Source organism: Micropterus salmoides, unplaced genomic scaffold, assembly GCF_014851395.1.
Source record: "Micropterus salmoides isolate LMB-PRFRI ecotype aquatic unplaced genomic scaffold, ASM1485139v1 Ms_hic_scaffold_3, whole genome shotgun sequence".
NCBI lineage: Eukaryota > Metazoa > Chordata > Actinopteri > Centrarchiformes > Centrarchidae > Micropterus > Micropterus salmoides.
In genome coordinates this window covers 34,679,949-34,696,168 of record NW_024042261.1, presented here as the reverse complement: position 1 = coordinate 34,696,168, position 16,220 = coordinate 34,679,949, and the positions used below count along the sequence as shown (strand labels likewise).

Here is a 16,220-nt window from a genome sequence, read left to right as displayed (position 1 = left end):
TCTTTAAAGCTTCTTTCAGACCTTCACAACCAACAATTATGTGACACAAAGTAATTCCGTGTTTCATAAGCCATGGGAAGCCTTTCCCACAAAAACTGTTTGCTGTCACTTCACACCTTCATCTGTCATCTGATGACATGAGAGGAAACTCATTACAAAAATAGTTAGAACTCTGTTCTGTATAAAAGCCAAATCAACTTAAGGTCTTCTTAAATTGGTAGAATTACATGAGTGATTGAATACGGATTACTGAACCTGAGAAAATAAATTCAGTAAATGTAAGCCAAGTGAATCATATTGACAGTGATAACAGCCATTACAGCTAAGAGAAGCCAGTACTGCAGCCAGAATGCTCAGGGATTAAATACATTTTGGACAATTCTGCGCCTCACGATTTACGGCCAATGCCAATGCTGCTATTGCATGTAAATAACATGCCCTTTATGTAATGAACTGGAAAATCTTTTCTTGCACATGCAAAAAATTGGGGTTCACATCCTGTCACAGACCTTTTTTAAACAACTTCTTTCCTTAAACTTCACCAAATGTTTTTGTTGCCTAATACTAACCATATATTAAACATAGTTGATTTGCTATTACTACACATGGTTGCCTTGTGCAGATATCATAGAAAGAGAACATTTTTAAAACGTTACCATTAGATTTACAATAAAACTTTGTCACTGAATATAATCCGAGGATGTCAATTTGCAGAATCATCCAGTATTGATGTTCTTAACTGGTGATAAGGTTAAGAACTGAGACATGAGACATTGTGGCTGCTTCCCTTGAGCTAATCAAAAACAACAGCGGGACTGATGTGGATGCTAATCTTCTTCATGGTGAACATTGTATTATTGTTATCATGGAAAAAAAAACCTGAGACTTATCTAGAAAATGCAGAAGCAGAGCAGACAGAAGATTCTTGGTGTGTCGTTCTGGAGGGCGACGTATTTTGTCTGCCAGACTTTACTATACTGCACTGGCATTACAGTATGTTCATATCCCGTGTTCAGCTCTTAGACATATCCTGACTCTTTCAGACCTCTTGTCCACTCTCTCCTGGACAACCTGGTTTTCTTCTGCCCCAGAGTCTGTAGCAAATCTTAAACAGTCTGTAAAATAGTCTCCCGCCACTAAACACTATTCTAGCCATTCCAGCCATGATGTGTGTGACTTGCCCATGGATATTCAGCTTACTTTCTAGTGCAGAGATATGTTGTTATGTACTGTTGTTGTGATGTTAGCTATAGAAGCAGAAGAGTTGTGAGTTTTGCTGTCTAGATCTGGTGTGTTGGCTCTGGGACTGTGTCGCCGTCTCTGCATGTTAGCTTTGTAGCAGCAACTGCAGCAACAGTTTGCTAAACTACATCTTAGCTCACGTTAGTTACATTACTTGCTGTGTTGTTGTTCGCTCTATATCATGGCATTTGACATGGTATTGGATTTCTCCAGAATCGCATACTAATACCCACCTTTAAATCTCTACATTTAAGAAAAACACGAGTGATTCCTGCACAAAACAGTCACGACAATGTGTGAATATGACACAAATCCCAGAAACTTTAAACAAAATGATATCTTCACCTGAGGTTATTAGGGCCATTTGTGAGAGGAGATTAATTTATTGTGACATCCAGACTGTTATCAGGAGCTGGTATCTATTTTCTAAGAGTCTCGCATTTGGAAACTGGGTCAGCTGAGGGTTACAGATTACATCCAAAAGGTTACAAATGTAAGGGTCACACTTAAGCTTTTCCCCCTTTGTTGCTGAAATTGTTCCACTCTAACTGCTGCATTGTTGCTCCTTCAAAACGCCAAGCCACAGTATGTTATCTGTGGATAGACTCTAATCTCTTCACGAGAAGCCAGGACTGAATGTGACCACTATCAGCGTGGTCACCTGATTACTGTGAGGGGACGTATCAGAGTGACATTTTAGAGTCAGCCAGGTTAGTCATACCTGGAGCAGTCTGGTGTGTGTGTGCGTGTGTGTGTGTCCGTATGTCTAACTGTGTCTTTGTAGCTGTGGAGACCATATCAGGCGGGTGCTCGCCTATCTTATCAAACAAACTGCTCTGATGGGACTATTGTGTATGCAAGGTGAGGAACTGCCTTAGATTCCCACTCAGAGTATAGACCAGTGACCATTTCTTTCAGGTGTGTGTGTGTCTGCGTGTGTGTATGTGTTGTGTTCTTTCAGAGGCCCATGTATTGATGTCGTATCATAAAAACTGTGAAATCATTAAAAGTACCATTGTGTGTTCTTTAGCGCTGTGAATTATTGATCGAAACAGAAGTTAAACAGCGAGGCTAACATGTTTTGTGTATGTGTGTGTGCTTGTGAGTTTGTGTGTTGCTGCAGCCTATATGTTTGAAGCTTCTGGGCTCATGGTTGCAGGGCTTGACGTGACAGAGAAGAAAAGGCTGCGACAAATACGTGACACAGAGCTGGGTTGAGCAACTGCCAGCAGACAGACAGACGGACATGCAGACAGGCAGGTAGACAGGAGGCCTGGGGAGCAGGAGGCCCTGGAAGGGTGACTGCAGGAGCCAAGATCAATAAATTTACTTTGTATTTTCCTGCAAATGTAAAGGAACCGTCACTATGTCACTTTAATGTCAGTATGTGAACTGCACAGAATGTTTTCATCTTATTTTATCGTCATAGTTTGCAACATTATCATGTGCATAAATTCTACATCTTATTCTCTTGATTTTATACAATAGTTATTCTGCAGGTCTGCATACTTTAAGTGCTTTTTAGTTGCTCTTTCAAACTCTTCTGACATGTACATGAAGTAATGTATTTCGTGTTTACAGTTAGTTTTGGGATAAAACAGAAGGACCTGAGCTGCCGAGGCCGAGCAGAAGCAATAAAGATTAAAGTGAAAAATATTCTGCTTGTACTTTTTCCCTGTTTTTGTATTGTTGACTTGCTGATAGTTTTTCTAGTGCAGGGTCAGAGGCAGGTCAGTAGTTTTTGGAGTAGCCCGGGTCTCGCTGTGTGTGTATGTGTGCTCCTGGGCTGCTTTGAGGCTCTCAGTGTGATCCAGTCATGTTTAGTCTACCAGTCCTACATGTCACACACCACAGTCATTTGGTCAGGAGCTGTTTCAACAAGACGCTGCTATTCCTGCAGCACCAACTCGCCAGCCAGGTGAAAAAAAAGAGTCGTGATTGATTGATTGATTGACCGGGACAAGTCATTAAGGTACTGCCTGATGTAGAAACTTATATTTGCCTGGTTTTCTTGACTGACTTTTAAAAATGTTTGCACACAGGTGACAAATCATATGCTGCAAAATATGTCTAGAATATTACTAAGCCTTTGGATGACATTATCTTGATTTCAATATTCCTAACACTGATGGAAAAGAAAAACAAAAGCGCCATTTCACCCCACATTTTTGCCTTTTTAATAAGAAAAATGAAACATGAATCATTTAAATCACATTTAAACCAACATAAAGAACAACAACAAAAACAATATATTATATCAGCACACTTTCAAAGTTTGAAAAGCAACATAGCTTAAATAAAAGACATTTCTCTTTGAAACTAAAATATGCTCCACAAAGGACATCATGTGACCTGAAACTTCTGTGTCCTCTGCTGTTTATCAGAATAATCCTTCAATAGATTGTCGATAAATTGATCTCCTATCATTTAAAGAAAAGGCACTTTTTGGACAGCAAGGGTTTTGACACCCTTTGACATTGTTACACTGATCCCATTGAGCTGATTCATTGACAGTGTGTGTCTGGGGGGGGGGGGGGGGGGGTTGTTCCAAAGTATTGTTGTAACACACACAAACACACACACTATCAGCCCACCTGGCCATTGGGAGCTCCATAGTGCAAAGTACTGTATGTAAATCCTCCCATAGTGCATCTCTCCTCCCCTCCACTGTTTTAGTAACTGACTGAACTCCCCCATGCACCTCACCAGCTATCTGGTCAAAATGTTACAGCCTGTTGAGAAGTTTTTTGGCTTTAATGCTTTCATATAAGTAACAACAGAAAATGGTTGCGGACAAAGAAAAATAAAAACGTGCTTTTTTAGTTTTTACCACAGTTACTTTGCCTCTTCTGTTTCCTCTGTGCACCAGCAAGGACAAAATGACGTTTTTTCTTCATATCAATCAAAATAACAAACCATTTTTTGAAAGTACAGACTTCATGAGCTACATTTACATTGATGGATGCCCGATTTGACAGATATGACAGAATGTAGTGTGAAATGCTGTAACACACAAAAAAACTCCTCTCCCACTGCAGTAACACCTGCCTGAAGCAGTAACCTGAAACATGCCTCCTTCTCTTCGTCTTTGGATTTAAAAAAACTCACATTTGGGTTGTAACTGGTCAACAGAGCGCTATACAAGATATATTAAAATTTATTCCCTTCATAAATAAATGCAAATATCCTTTTCCCCCCACATTACCTCTATTTACATTTTGTACAAAGCCAATTTCACCACATGCAGTGCTCCTGCGACAGGCAAAGACAGCATCTGACTTCTGTATTGACTTACATACAGATGAGTCAAATGTCTTCATCATCAGTAAAGACTTATTATTATCCAGCTTCACTTCTCTGTCCTCCACGTAACCAACCAGTCTGCATGTTCGGCAGAGTTGGTAAAAGAAAAAAACTGTTCTTTGGTCCCTCAAACACGGCAGCCATTTTAGATGTGAGTCTCTTCCAAGGCCACTGGACGAGAGCCAGAGAGGGAGAGAGAAAGAAAGAGGAAGATAAAGAGAGCATGGGTGTCCATTTTAGAAAAGGCAGAGAGAAAGAGAAGTCCCCATCTTGGCTCATCTTGGTGTGTGTGTGAGTGTCCATATTAGGAGGCATTGAGCACCGAGCGGCTGTACAGAGTTTGGTAGTAAGCACCTGAGTCCATGGCGGCTGGCCCTGGACTGTCATAGATCTGCTTTGCCCCAACAGGGGAGCCACCGGTGTAGCTGTTGTAGGCCATCACCTGGTCCTGGTAGGACTTGAGGTCCATCTTCTGCTCATTGGACATGAGGTTGGTGATGGAGAAGGGGTGGTTGAAGTTGTAGTGGGGGTCCAGAGACTTGAGGGCGTCACTCTGTAGGTCCATGTGCTGCTGCATGGCGCTGGGCAGGAGGTGGGCACTACCAGCTAAAGACTGGGAGTGGATGAGTGGGTTGGAAGAGGAGGTGGCTGAGAGGGACAAGGAGGATGAAGGGATGGCGGACGAGGTGGAGGAAGAGGGAGGGAGGGGGGCAGGCGGGCTATGGATGTGTGAGGAGGACAGTGGAGGGCAGTCTAGTGGAACCAGGGAGTTTCGGGGATGCGGCTGGTCATCTGAGGAGCCCGGGTGGGAGTTGTCTGAATGGGCAGAGTCAGCTCCCTCTGATCCTCCTGTGGGGCTGCGGTCCTCCATCAGATGATCTCCACTGTGGCCTCCTTTCCCTGAGCCTGCCTCCTGGCTCTTGCCTCCTTTCTTTGCCATCTTCTCCTCTATCTTGAAGCGTTTCTGGCGCCTCAGGTAGCAGCCGTTCTCAAACATGTTGCCTGACTGTGGGTGCAGAGTCCAGTAAGAGCCTTTGCCTGGCTTGTCGGGTGAGCGAGCCACCTTCACAAAGCAGTCGTTGAAGGAGAGCGAGTGGCGGATGGAATTCTGCCAGCGCTGCTGGTTCTCACGGTAGTAGGGGAACAGGTCCATGATCCATTGGTAGATCTCGTTCAGGGTGAGCATCTTGCTGCCACTCTGCTGGATCGCCATAGTGATGAGGGAGATGTAGGAGTACGGCGGCTTTGCGTGGGTCAGGGAGCGTCGGTATGGCTTCGGGGGAATCTCCTTGGGTCCGGCCCGACTCAGGGTTGCAGTGGATGGGTATCCCAATTGGCTCATGGACTGGCCCATGTTCTGATAGTGGGACAAGGAGCCCAGTGAGCCTGGAGCAGCGGGGCCCAGCTGGGTTAAAGGGCCCGCACTAAGGGACGAGGCCACTGGGGAGAGGGACATGTGGCCAGGCCCGGAGCCCATGGACGCTAATGGGGAACTGCTGAGGCTGGAGCTTGGGTACGCCATGTTCATGCCTGCAGGGGAAGCGGTGGCTGGGTTTAAGCTCATATAACTGTTCATGGTGCCCATGGAGCCCATGGAGCCTAGACCAGAGTTCATGGTACTGGGAGAAGAATACATCTGGAGGCAAAGAGGAACACAAGAACATCTGATTATTCACAAGAAAACATAGCAGTGGTAGAGCAAAGTTGACATACATGCAACAACATTTACAGCCAGTGTAAATAATAGAATATAGTTAATTAATGTTGACCCTTTAACTTGAAACATAAAGGAAACAAATAACATAAACAGTTCTGTAGCATTTAACTGGCATTAATTTAAAATACTAAAAAACGAATGTGTATATGTGAAAGGAAAGGTTTGACTCTTTTTTAAAAAATGACTCCTTATCAATGCACAATGAAGCTCTCAGTGCGCGGAGAGAGGACATGGATTTCACACAGCGATGTTAACCTGAAAATGCGTAAAAGCGCGTCACGGTGCTTCTTAGTTCAGACGGCCTACTGCTTCCGTGGAAAAAACAAGTAGGCCTAAACTAAATGTTCACTATTCAGCTGGAGGAATTTGATTCTTTACTGTTCTGTTTTTTCTTCTTGTCAAGAATGGATAATTCCGTGTTAAATTTCTGAAAAAGGCCTTGGACGTGAAGTAACAGTATTTAATGTGCGACACAATAATCCACGGGGGATAGAAGGCATCTCGGCCCGCTTACTGATCTTTGGTTAAATATTATCAGACTCTTTCTTCTTGGTAATTTCATCAGGTCGAGGCGACGTGAGAACTGAAGCTGCTGATGGAATTAACCCTAATTGAATTAGTGAGGAACAAGTCATGTTACATTTACACCTAAATTGTCGCAGCACGTTGGTGGCTACACAAAGAAATAAAGCCTATTGTTGAGCAAGTTAGAACAGGAATATTTAGAATTCTACTTACATTTTACTACACACATCAATAATTCAATTTAAAATGGCAAATCAAAGTAACAATGTAGTGGATTGTGAAAATACCTGTTCCTATTTTTATCTGTTTTGATTTTAATAATATTTGTATAATGTTCCAATTGGGATTTTTAGAGATGAAGAAAATGGTAATTATTTTAGCTCCTTTGTGGCATTTTCCTGCTTGTAATTCTTATACACCTGTAAGAAAATTTGCGCCTTGATAGCATTTAATTTATCATACTTAACGTTCCTTTAATGAGTATGTAGTTTAAAATTTTAATGTAAAATCTGTATAATACATTTTAGAATTTAGCCTAACATAGGATTACAGCTGCGAGTGCTGAATATATGCGCAAATAACAGTTTGTCAACTCTTCTTCACTTCCAAGATAAACATTAGACATTTCCCGCTGTATAAGAAAAACAGTGTGATTAATTTATTATTATATGTGTCTTTACCTCGCTGGCCTCGCTGTAGAAAGTATTCCACTCTGGTAAATCATGGGCTTCCATCTTCACAGAGCTCAACATCCCAAACACACGAATTTGGAGGAGAAATACTTAACTATGACCGTATTTTTTATTTTTTTTTTAATATCAAGAAGTAAGTATAAAATCCTTCGCAAAGTTGGAAGTTTTCGCCAAAAACAAATCCAAACACAAAGTTGTTTCCCCTTTTCCAAGAAAGAGGAAGAAAGAAACGAGAGTGAAAAACGTGTGATGCGACGTCTGCTCCTGGGAATAGTAAAGTCAATATTTCTTATTTGTCAGTCATCCATTGTTTCATAACCTTAATATTATTATGGCTCAGCAGATGCTGACTTCTTCTGGCCCGTTTTTTTTCTGTCCACCAGGGGCCTCGGGACGCAGCGTGTGGCAGCCGGAGGTGTAGCGCGCAAATACAGTAGAGAGACCTGGCCGTTCTCCTCTTATAAGGTACCGGCTGGTCCCGCCCAGCTCCTGACATTTGAATACCGTGTTAGGATCCAGGAAGGGCCCCGCAAAAAGGCCGATGTGGCCCCCTGGCGAGCTGTATATTGGCCCGGCGGCAGCACCGGGGCCACCCGGACGAATGACTCATAATCCTGCAGTGACAGAGCTGAATGGATTTTTTTAATGTAGCAGTGAAGTCAAGAGTGAGGTGTTAAAATGGCCAAAAGTTAATGATCAAACAGGTTATGAAATAATGTTGTGCTTTAAATAGTTGAAAGAATTTACCCGAAATACAATCATGTCACTCACTTAGGGTGGCAGTTTTGTGACGTGTGTAGGGGCGTGAAAGTCGTTAATTCCCTCGGCTATCACTTCTCTGGGGCTGTGAACTTTTTAACACATTCTTTGCAGGTTTAATTGTAACAACCGCCAACTTGTTTCAGATTCTGGGATTTGATAGTCAAATATGTCCTTATTGTCACGAAGAAGAAAAAAAAATCACGATTATTAGGGAAATATTTGACTATCAAATGAAGGCAAATGAACAGCTAGATCCTAATCAGAAACATTATAGAAAAGAAAACCCCCAAAGTTCCAGCCACCACCCTCATTCTCAGACGAAATATAAACGCCACATATAGGCCACTTCAACACCAAAAGTCAGGTAAAATAAAAACAATAACTTAAAGATACCAACACACACCATCATGCGAAGAAAAGTATTTGTTCCTGGATAAATGGTGCGTAAACGAAGCTCTCTGAGTAAACAGTTCTATTATTAAATATACTTTGCATTCAAGTTCTTAAATTTGTTCTGTTTGTTTCATGTGGATTTCGTGGATGCGCTTGTGCGCATTCTGTGCGTAGGCCTACATTTAGCCCGGCTGACTGTGACAGACCTACTTCCCTGAGATCTTCTTGGAGAACTGTTTTTTCTCCCTCCAAAGAGCATTCGCGACCCGACGCCACACAGAAATACAATAAATAATGTAATCCTGGTGTAATGCATAGGGCCAGTCTCCTGTGTTGTGGAATACACATCGGCCTCGGTGCAGACGGAGGCCTGTGAATGTCAATGCCTCTGCCTAATGGCAGCTCAATGGAGATGTAATTGATGCGCAGGCAGGAGGTCGACGGGATTAGAGTGTGAGAAAAGATCCCGAGGAAATAAGAAATATAAAAAACAGGAAGGTAGCCTATATCATCGTGCAGATGCACCAAGAGTAAGCGTTGGAGTAGAAAAGACCAATGTCGGGCAACATCTGGTTACATTTTATATCGCTGGAAAGTTTTTACAACATGATGTAGAAGATCTCTTGCGTCCACCTGAAGGCTGTGTTGCCTTCACGAAACCTGTGTCTTCACGATACTTGAGTGTATCTGTAACGATGGTTATTTTGCTTCAATAATCAACCACAGCACGGGCTGTTTTCTTAAGATTTAGCACCGAACCATCATGTTTCCCATCTTCATTCCAGCTGCAGCTCTGTGCCACAGAACATATTGCCAATCAGACTCTCTGCAGGCCCTCACCTGTATAGACTCGGTGCTTATCGCCTGTTTGCAAAACGCTGTCAAGTCGATTAACACGTGGAATGAGGTAACACCTCAGTGTCTGTAATGATGTAATTAAGCCTGACAGAGATGCTCTTTTTTCATCTGGACGGTGATGTAGATAAAACGGCGCGACCTCCAGCTTCATAATCATTCAAAAAACCATAGCATATAGTTTGACAAAGAGAGGTACGAGCTATAGTTTGATGTATATGATTTTGAAAATTGAAGAGGTAAATGATTTTGAATTGAGTTTCGTGGATTTTCATCCAAATAACCATCACAGGGGAATAAAGGTTTCACACAATACACTTTATTCTGGTTTATAGCTGCGCTTCTTTATCCAGTCTGGCAGCACAATAGCCCACCAATTCCTACAACAGCAAGAAAGCAGAATGTCTTTACCTACAGACCAAGCAAAACTCCTTCAGAAAGTTTCAGATCTAGAGATACATAAAATAAAAGACGATAAATAAAACTTGACTTGTTTACAATAAGAGATAAGTTTATTAGTCAACATTTGGGTGGTGATTCATATATTTTAGTTAAATTAATAGGCTAACTTTTATTCTAATCTGTATAGCCCTACCTTTATTCTATGAGGCTGCCTTCAACTAGTGTGGTATCTGATAACCTGAATTTCCAACACAGCACCTCATTTATTCAAGTGGCTCCGGACGGAAATTTGCACAATGAAGAATTTCTCAGATGTGGATGTGCGTTGGGCTCTGCTGCGTGCCATCTACTACACTAAGTGGTTTCATTGCCTGCTATCTCTTAATCGTGCAACATATCTTCAGATGGATGCTCTGTGAACCTGGTTTATTGACTTAGCCTACTTCACACACTTGCTGAAGGATGAACTCTGTATTTTGGCCTTGACCACCAAGCTTCAAGCCTGCCTCTTAAGAATAAGCATCCTTGATTGGTGGTATTGTTCCTTTAAGGTCCCATTTTTTCCCCAACACACATTTAGCCATATCCTCTCTCCGCGGGCCGTTTTTCATGCCAATGGGCCTTCCACCGTCCATTAACACCTCTATAATTGGTTTAACAATAGCTGTAATGAGCTGACACTAATGGAGGAAACAGAAGATCGGTCTTCCAGGAGCACGGCGGCTGGACGGTGGGGAGGAATAATTAAACGCCCCGCTCTTCATAATAAAATGAGCAGCGTCATCGTTGAGTTTATCACTTTAAACCGGATCCAAGCTGCCTGCACCTTTTTAAGCCGTTGGTTTGAAGTAGACAGAATTTCTCATGCAGCTCTTAAGACCGGTAGATTCGTCGTGTTTACACATAATATAAAGAGCTTCCCAGGCTTCTTAAGGCTGTACAAGCCGTGATATTGTCCTGTATCTCAAAAACAGATGATACAAATATCAACATGTCACAGCAGCCTCTGCTCTTTCACTGAGGTCAAGAGCGTAAGAGCGCCATCTTGTGGCCACTGCAAAACAAAACAAAAAATAATGTTTTTTTTCTTTCTATTAGTGAAACTGAAGTTCTGATGACTGATGCTCAGTACCTGGAGTCAGCTTCATGTGAATGTCTGACATGAGGCTGGATTTTTCATTTCTTTTAAACCAGGTTTACCCGGATCATAAACAAGATTTGCAGGTTAACATGAACTCATTTTCAGATGTGAATGAAGGCTCCTATTCTGCGTTCCTATCATTTCTGTTGTTCAGAAAGACTACGTAAGCTAGAGTTCTCAAACTTTTATACAAAGTGCACATTTGTTCACCACAAATGGCACTAATTCTGTCCTCTACAAGAATATCACTGACCTTGTGAGTTGATGTCAAATGCATTGTGTTCCCTTGTTTACAACCTACCCCACTACCGGGGTTGGTTGTAACACATGTTGGGCTAACTTGTAACAATAAGACAAAATAAGCAAAAATAGATGCCACTATATGACATGCTTCAAAAACAATATTGAAATAAAAGAACAGAACAATGTTTCTCTCTCACTGTAATAGACTACATCTGATGTACATTTGTCTATAGAATAAACTTACTTAAAAGTATACTTAAAAACTATTAGTACAATGTACATAATTAAATAACATACTTGTACATCCTTAGGTCTACCAAAAAAGAGGAGTATGTCTGTGTGTATGTTCTTATACACAGTACCAGCACTTCTATATTTTATTCTTTGGCGTACCGGGACTTTTTCTTGCGCATTGGCGCAAGTTGCCTGTACACTTCTCTGCCCTCTCCACCGGCAGAGATGGAGTATGGAAATATAGCCAATACACCAACATGTGAATGGGAGGTACTGGTCACAGAGCTGACAAATGAATGCTGGTAACCATGGAGTGCAGGCTTGGTGAGCCCAGATAGTGCAAAGGGCACATTGTAAAATATTAAAATCAAGGAAGTCCCTAGTTGTATGTATAGGAGATGGTTGTAACACTTATTAAACCCGTCAGCCATTGTTTAGCTAGCTGTATTAGCATAGTGGTTTGAAACTGGAAAGGAAACAATGCATCACATGTTGCCTAAGAAACTACGTTTTAATTTAATATAAGTCAAACAATTTTATCTGCAATGCTAAACATAGTCTTGGTCAAAAAATGTACTTACCTCAAAATCTGTTTTTTCTCTAAATATTCTGAATGTACCTGTTTCGAGACTTGACAAACAACATGTCTCGTCGGGGAGGAAGTATAAATACTGAAATGATCACCTAACTCCTATCTTATCTCTAATTGTTGTTACAACTCTTTCCCATGTTACAACCATACCCGGTCTCCCCTACATAAAAAGAAGAAATCACCAGGATTTAGTTGAATAATTACCACTCTTTTCCATGATACAAGGTTAAATACATGTATATCTTGAATAAAATAAAATCTGTTACTAAAATCATGAAACACGATACACTGAAACATTTGATGGAGATTAAACACTACAAGTCTTAAATGTTCTTGTCATTGCTATAAATGACATGTACTTGTACTATTCTTTGATGTAAGATTTTTTTTTGAGTCAGCTGTGAAAATCACTTGAGGTAAATGACTTCCCTTGCTTTAAATTGTTTCCTGTTACGTTTATCTTAATACTTAATTGTGACTTAAGTGTTTTAAAGCCCTCTCCACATTAAAAAAAATACTGATTCCCTTTATTCTTTGCTTGGAAACAGTCAATCTATCACAGACTGTCTGAATCAGCCTGAATCAGCCCCAACATATGCATTTACCATATGTGTCATTGTATAATGTAAACTCCTCAGGTCATTAAAATGTCACTGTCCTGATCGTAGTTATGGTCCTTTGGGAACAGCTGCTGTCCTTTTGCCAGCCATGATCATCCACTTATCAGTACAAAAGATAATTTTAGCTGGCTAACACTAAGTCACCCTTGATTAATTAAGCAACATTCAAAGAACGGGGCCCCAGATAAGTTTGTATAAACATAATTATAATACTTCAAATCAGAAAGTCATGACAACTTTTAACAGAAGGGTCTTGATTTGTTTCATGAAGTTTTCCCCATAAATAGGTTATTTAACATGAGTAAATCTCAGTGAAACAGAAAAACAAGTGCAAGTTTCCATGTCATTTATTCCTGGTTTGTTTTTTGTACATGAAGCTGCAATAAAACCAACATATCTAAAAATGACATATGAATGAAGAGAGACCATACCCAAACACTGAATGGCCGGCTGACTTTACAAAAGCTTCAGATAAAAGCAAAAGCCGTCTGATGGCGATCGAAGGGAAACAGAATCAGGTTAATCACTGACTAGACAATAATAAAAAAAAGCCATTGCACTCCTACTTCCCCTGAGGTTCCCAGACAGACGGTTAACATTTTTAAAAGGCACTTAACAAGGGATTGCATGATGTATCAGTGCATATCAAACTTAAAATTCCACTTCTTCAAAGATATTTCTCAATAACAGACCTGATCTGTAGATATTCTCTTAATATACGAAGAAGGCCTAAACAGTATCTGCTGTATATTATAGACTTTTATATGTAAAGTACAGTAGACCACATGGGCCTGTAAACTGTGTCGGCTTGATGAAGAAAACTGGTTAAGACCTGGCCAAGAAATATAGCAATATGTTTTCCCCGTATAACATTTACATCCAGAAACATCTGCTTGGGCATAAAATGACCTTTGGTTTGTCTGTGCTTCTGAAGAACATACTGCACATGAAGAGAGAATCCACCAAAAATCTAAGTTGTTGCAATGTGTTATTATCATAATATTGGACTGTTCAATTTAGGAATAAAATCCCTGCGCATACACATTGATAATGATCGTCATCCACATTTGTTCCACTGATTATGAATGGAAAGCAAACTCAAAAGTCTGTGAGGTTGTCTGTTTATCTCAAAATAAGATTAATTAAGATTATTTAATTGCAACACTGATGATTTCAAAACCGTAAATATACTTTTCCACTCAATAAAAGCTCCGTAAAAAGTGTCACGTGATAAGAAGGTTGTCTTGAAGAACATTTCTGCTTTTAGGTGGATTCTTACTTTAAAAAACAAAAAGGTTTAAGAACTGATACACAATCTATTTTAATTACATATTCCAAACTGTTGCATATACTATGATGAAGGATTGCACATACATACTATTATAGATCTATAGAGTATATAACATTTAACATTCTAGTATAAAATATAGTCCTAGGCCTATCAATAGATATCTTTTCATATACATTCGGGTAAAGTGTAGGCTGGGCTGGATCTTGTATGAAAGCAATATTTAAATACAGTCAAACACAGAGTCTCTGTGGCTGGTCGATGCTTTGACAGATTAACTGGTTGTTTCTACACAGCAAACACTCTCCTTTCTCTGAGTCTAAGTCAGCTTTATTTAAAGCTGATGGAAAACAAATGCACAGATGCGCACAGAGCTAAATGTCACCACTGGCATTATGTCCACCTATCAGTTGCATGCGTTTTCGTTGAGACTTTTCCCATTTATTTGAAAAAATAAAATTCTGATTGTGTGCAAGGACACGGAATCAAGACACAAAACAATAAATCTGTATTTCAAATTTAAGATTAGGGCTGAATGATTATTTGCATTTGCGATATTATTGCGATGTAATAAAACGAGATTTTCTAATCGCAAAGGCTGCGATTACACTCTGGTCACATGACATCCAAGCGGAAAGCAGTCTGCAGACGAAGCTAATACTTTGTCTGCACGTTACGCTGTACCTTGCCTTCTTGTTGTACAATGGCCTTATGCCACATTCAGACCAAACGCGAATTGTCTCCTCGCGTGAGTTCATTCGCTGCAAGTGTTCACACACAAGGCAAGAAGGCGATTTTAACGCGATAACATGAATAAAAACAACTTGCTATTACTACAGCTGTATGAACCCAAAGTAAACATTTTGCTGTGATTAAATAGCAATAAATGGATTAAACTGATGCCTTAATAACTACAACATGATGCAGATTTGTTAAACATATGAATTCTTATCTATCATTTGGTTTTATTTTCATTGAAAGATGGACTCCTAAGAGATTTGAACTAAGATAAGGACGCATTAATTGGTGGTTGAACTGTGGGTTTTGTATTGAGTGCTTACTGTATAACACACTGTGGTGAGTTAGTTTTTCATGTGGTCTGTAGGTAGGCCGACCTTATAATATTATATCATATTATCTTTATCATATTATTATAATTTGATATATCTTCCCCACCATTGCTCATAATAATAATTCTACCTAATTCATCATAACACAAGAAAGAACAGTGTAGTTCTATCTAATATTGTGTATACACTGATTTACTGCTTGTCCATTTTGAATAATACAGAAGGTAAAGAGCTTAAAAATTAAATCGCATATTAAATCGCAATCACAATATTGGTAAAAAAAAAACGCAATTAGCATTATTTTCCAAAATCGTTCAGCCCTACTTAAGATACTGTTCGTCATCATGTCAATATCGTGTCAGTTTTATGTAATTTGTATTTGTGGAAGCACAAATATTTCATTTAGACAAAGCACTGTCTGAGAAATCGGCATTTTGTCAGAAATGGTTAAGTTCCAATTGGTTTCGACTCAGAACAGCCTGTACTTTACTGTGAAGGGTCTGATATCCGATGTCCTGCTGCTGGCCAACAGTTTGTTCATCAACAAGATGACTTCTGTTTTAGTATTACAACATTTGTGATGGATTTGTCAAAACAAGCTTTTGTGCTTTCTTGTGCAAACACAATATTGACTGTACCATTACAATAAACCCTGGAACATGGCTACTTTATGTGAGTCTGAGAAGAATTACTTGAAAACAGCAAAATTCTGCTAACAAGCTACCATTAGCAGCTATTCTAGCTACCTTTAGCAAATAAAACCAATACCAATTATATATTATACCCTGGTAGCCATATAGAGGAAAAGAGACATTTCAGTGGTCCTGTTGGTACTGGCTGTTTCTTAAAGTGCATATTCAACTTGGTGTAAATATTATTTATGTGATTATGTCATCTTTCGAATTATTGTAATGGTGGTGTCAGTTTTTGATTCACAACATTTCTGCTGTTTTCTGCATTGAGCATTTGACATTAGATTGTTTTGCACAGTTGATGAGGTTGAGCTGGCACAGGATGCACTGGGAAATTGAATGTGATATAATGAAATTAAATTGTTCACATTCTCATTACATCAGAACTGTAGGATTTAGGTTGAAAATTGGTAAAGTCAAACTTTGCTTAGAAAAAGTAAAAAAATAAC

At 40.0% G+C, this 16,220-nt stretch overlaps 1 protein-coding gene across 1 annotated transcript; it reads right to left on the bottom strand.

Moving 5' to 3' along the window:
• Window positions 1–3,392: 3,392 nt before the first annotated feature.
• foxa3 (forkhead box A3) lies at window positions 3,393–7,924 on the bottom strand. Its single transcript, XM_038693092.1, has 2 exons — window positions 7,468–7,924; window positions 3,393–6,181 (listed from the first exon to the last, which is right to left on the bottom strand). The coding sequence occupies exons 1-2, from the start codon at window positions 7,537–7,539 to the stop codon at window positions 4,850–4,852; spliced, it is 1,404 nt and encodes a 467-aa protein (XP_038549020.1). The 5' UTR covers window positions 7,540–7,924; the 3' UTR covers window positions 3,393–4,849.
• Between the last annotated feature and the right edge of the window lie 8,296 nt (window positions 7,925–16,220).

What these genes read in the sequence shown, in the direction of transcription:
- foxa3 (XM_038693092.1), bottom strand. Translation starts at nt 7,539, where the DNA reads ATGTTGAGCTCTGTGAAGATGGAAGCCCATGATTTACCAGAGTGGAAT. An exon ending in TCTACAGCGAGGCCAGCGAG is followed by an intron (nt 6,182 to 7,467) that starts GTAAAGACACAT and finishes CTTTGCCTCCAG; the next exon opens with ATGTATTCTTCTCCCAGTAC.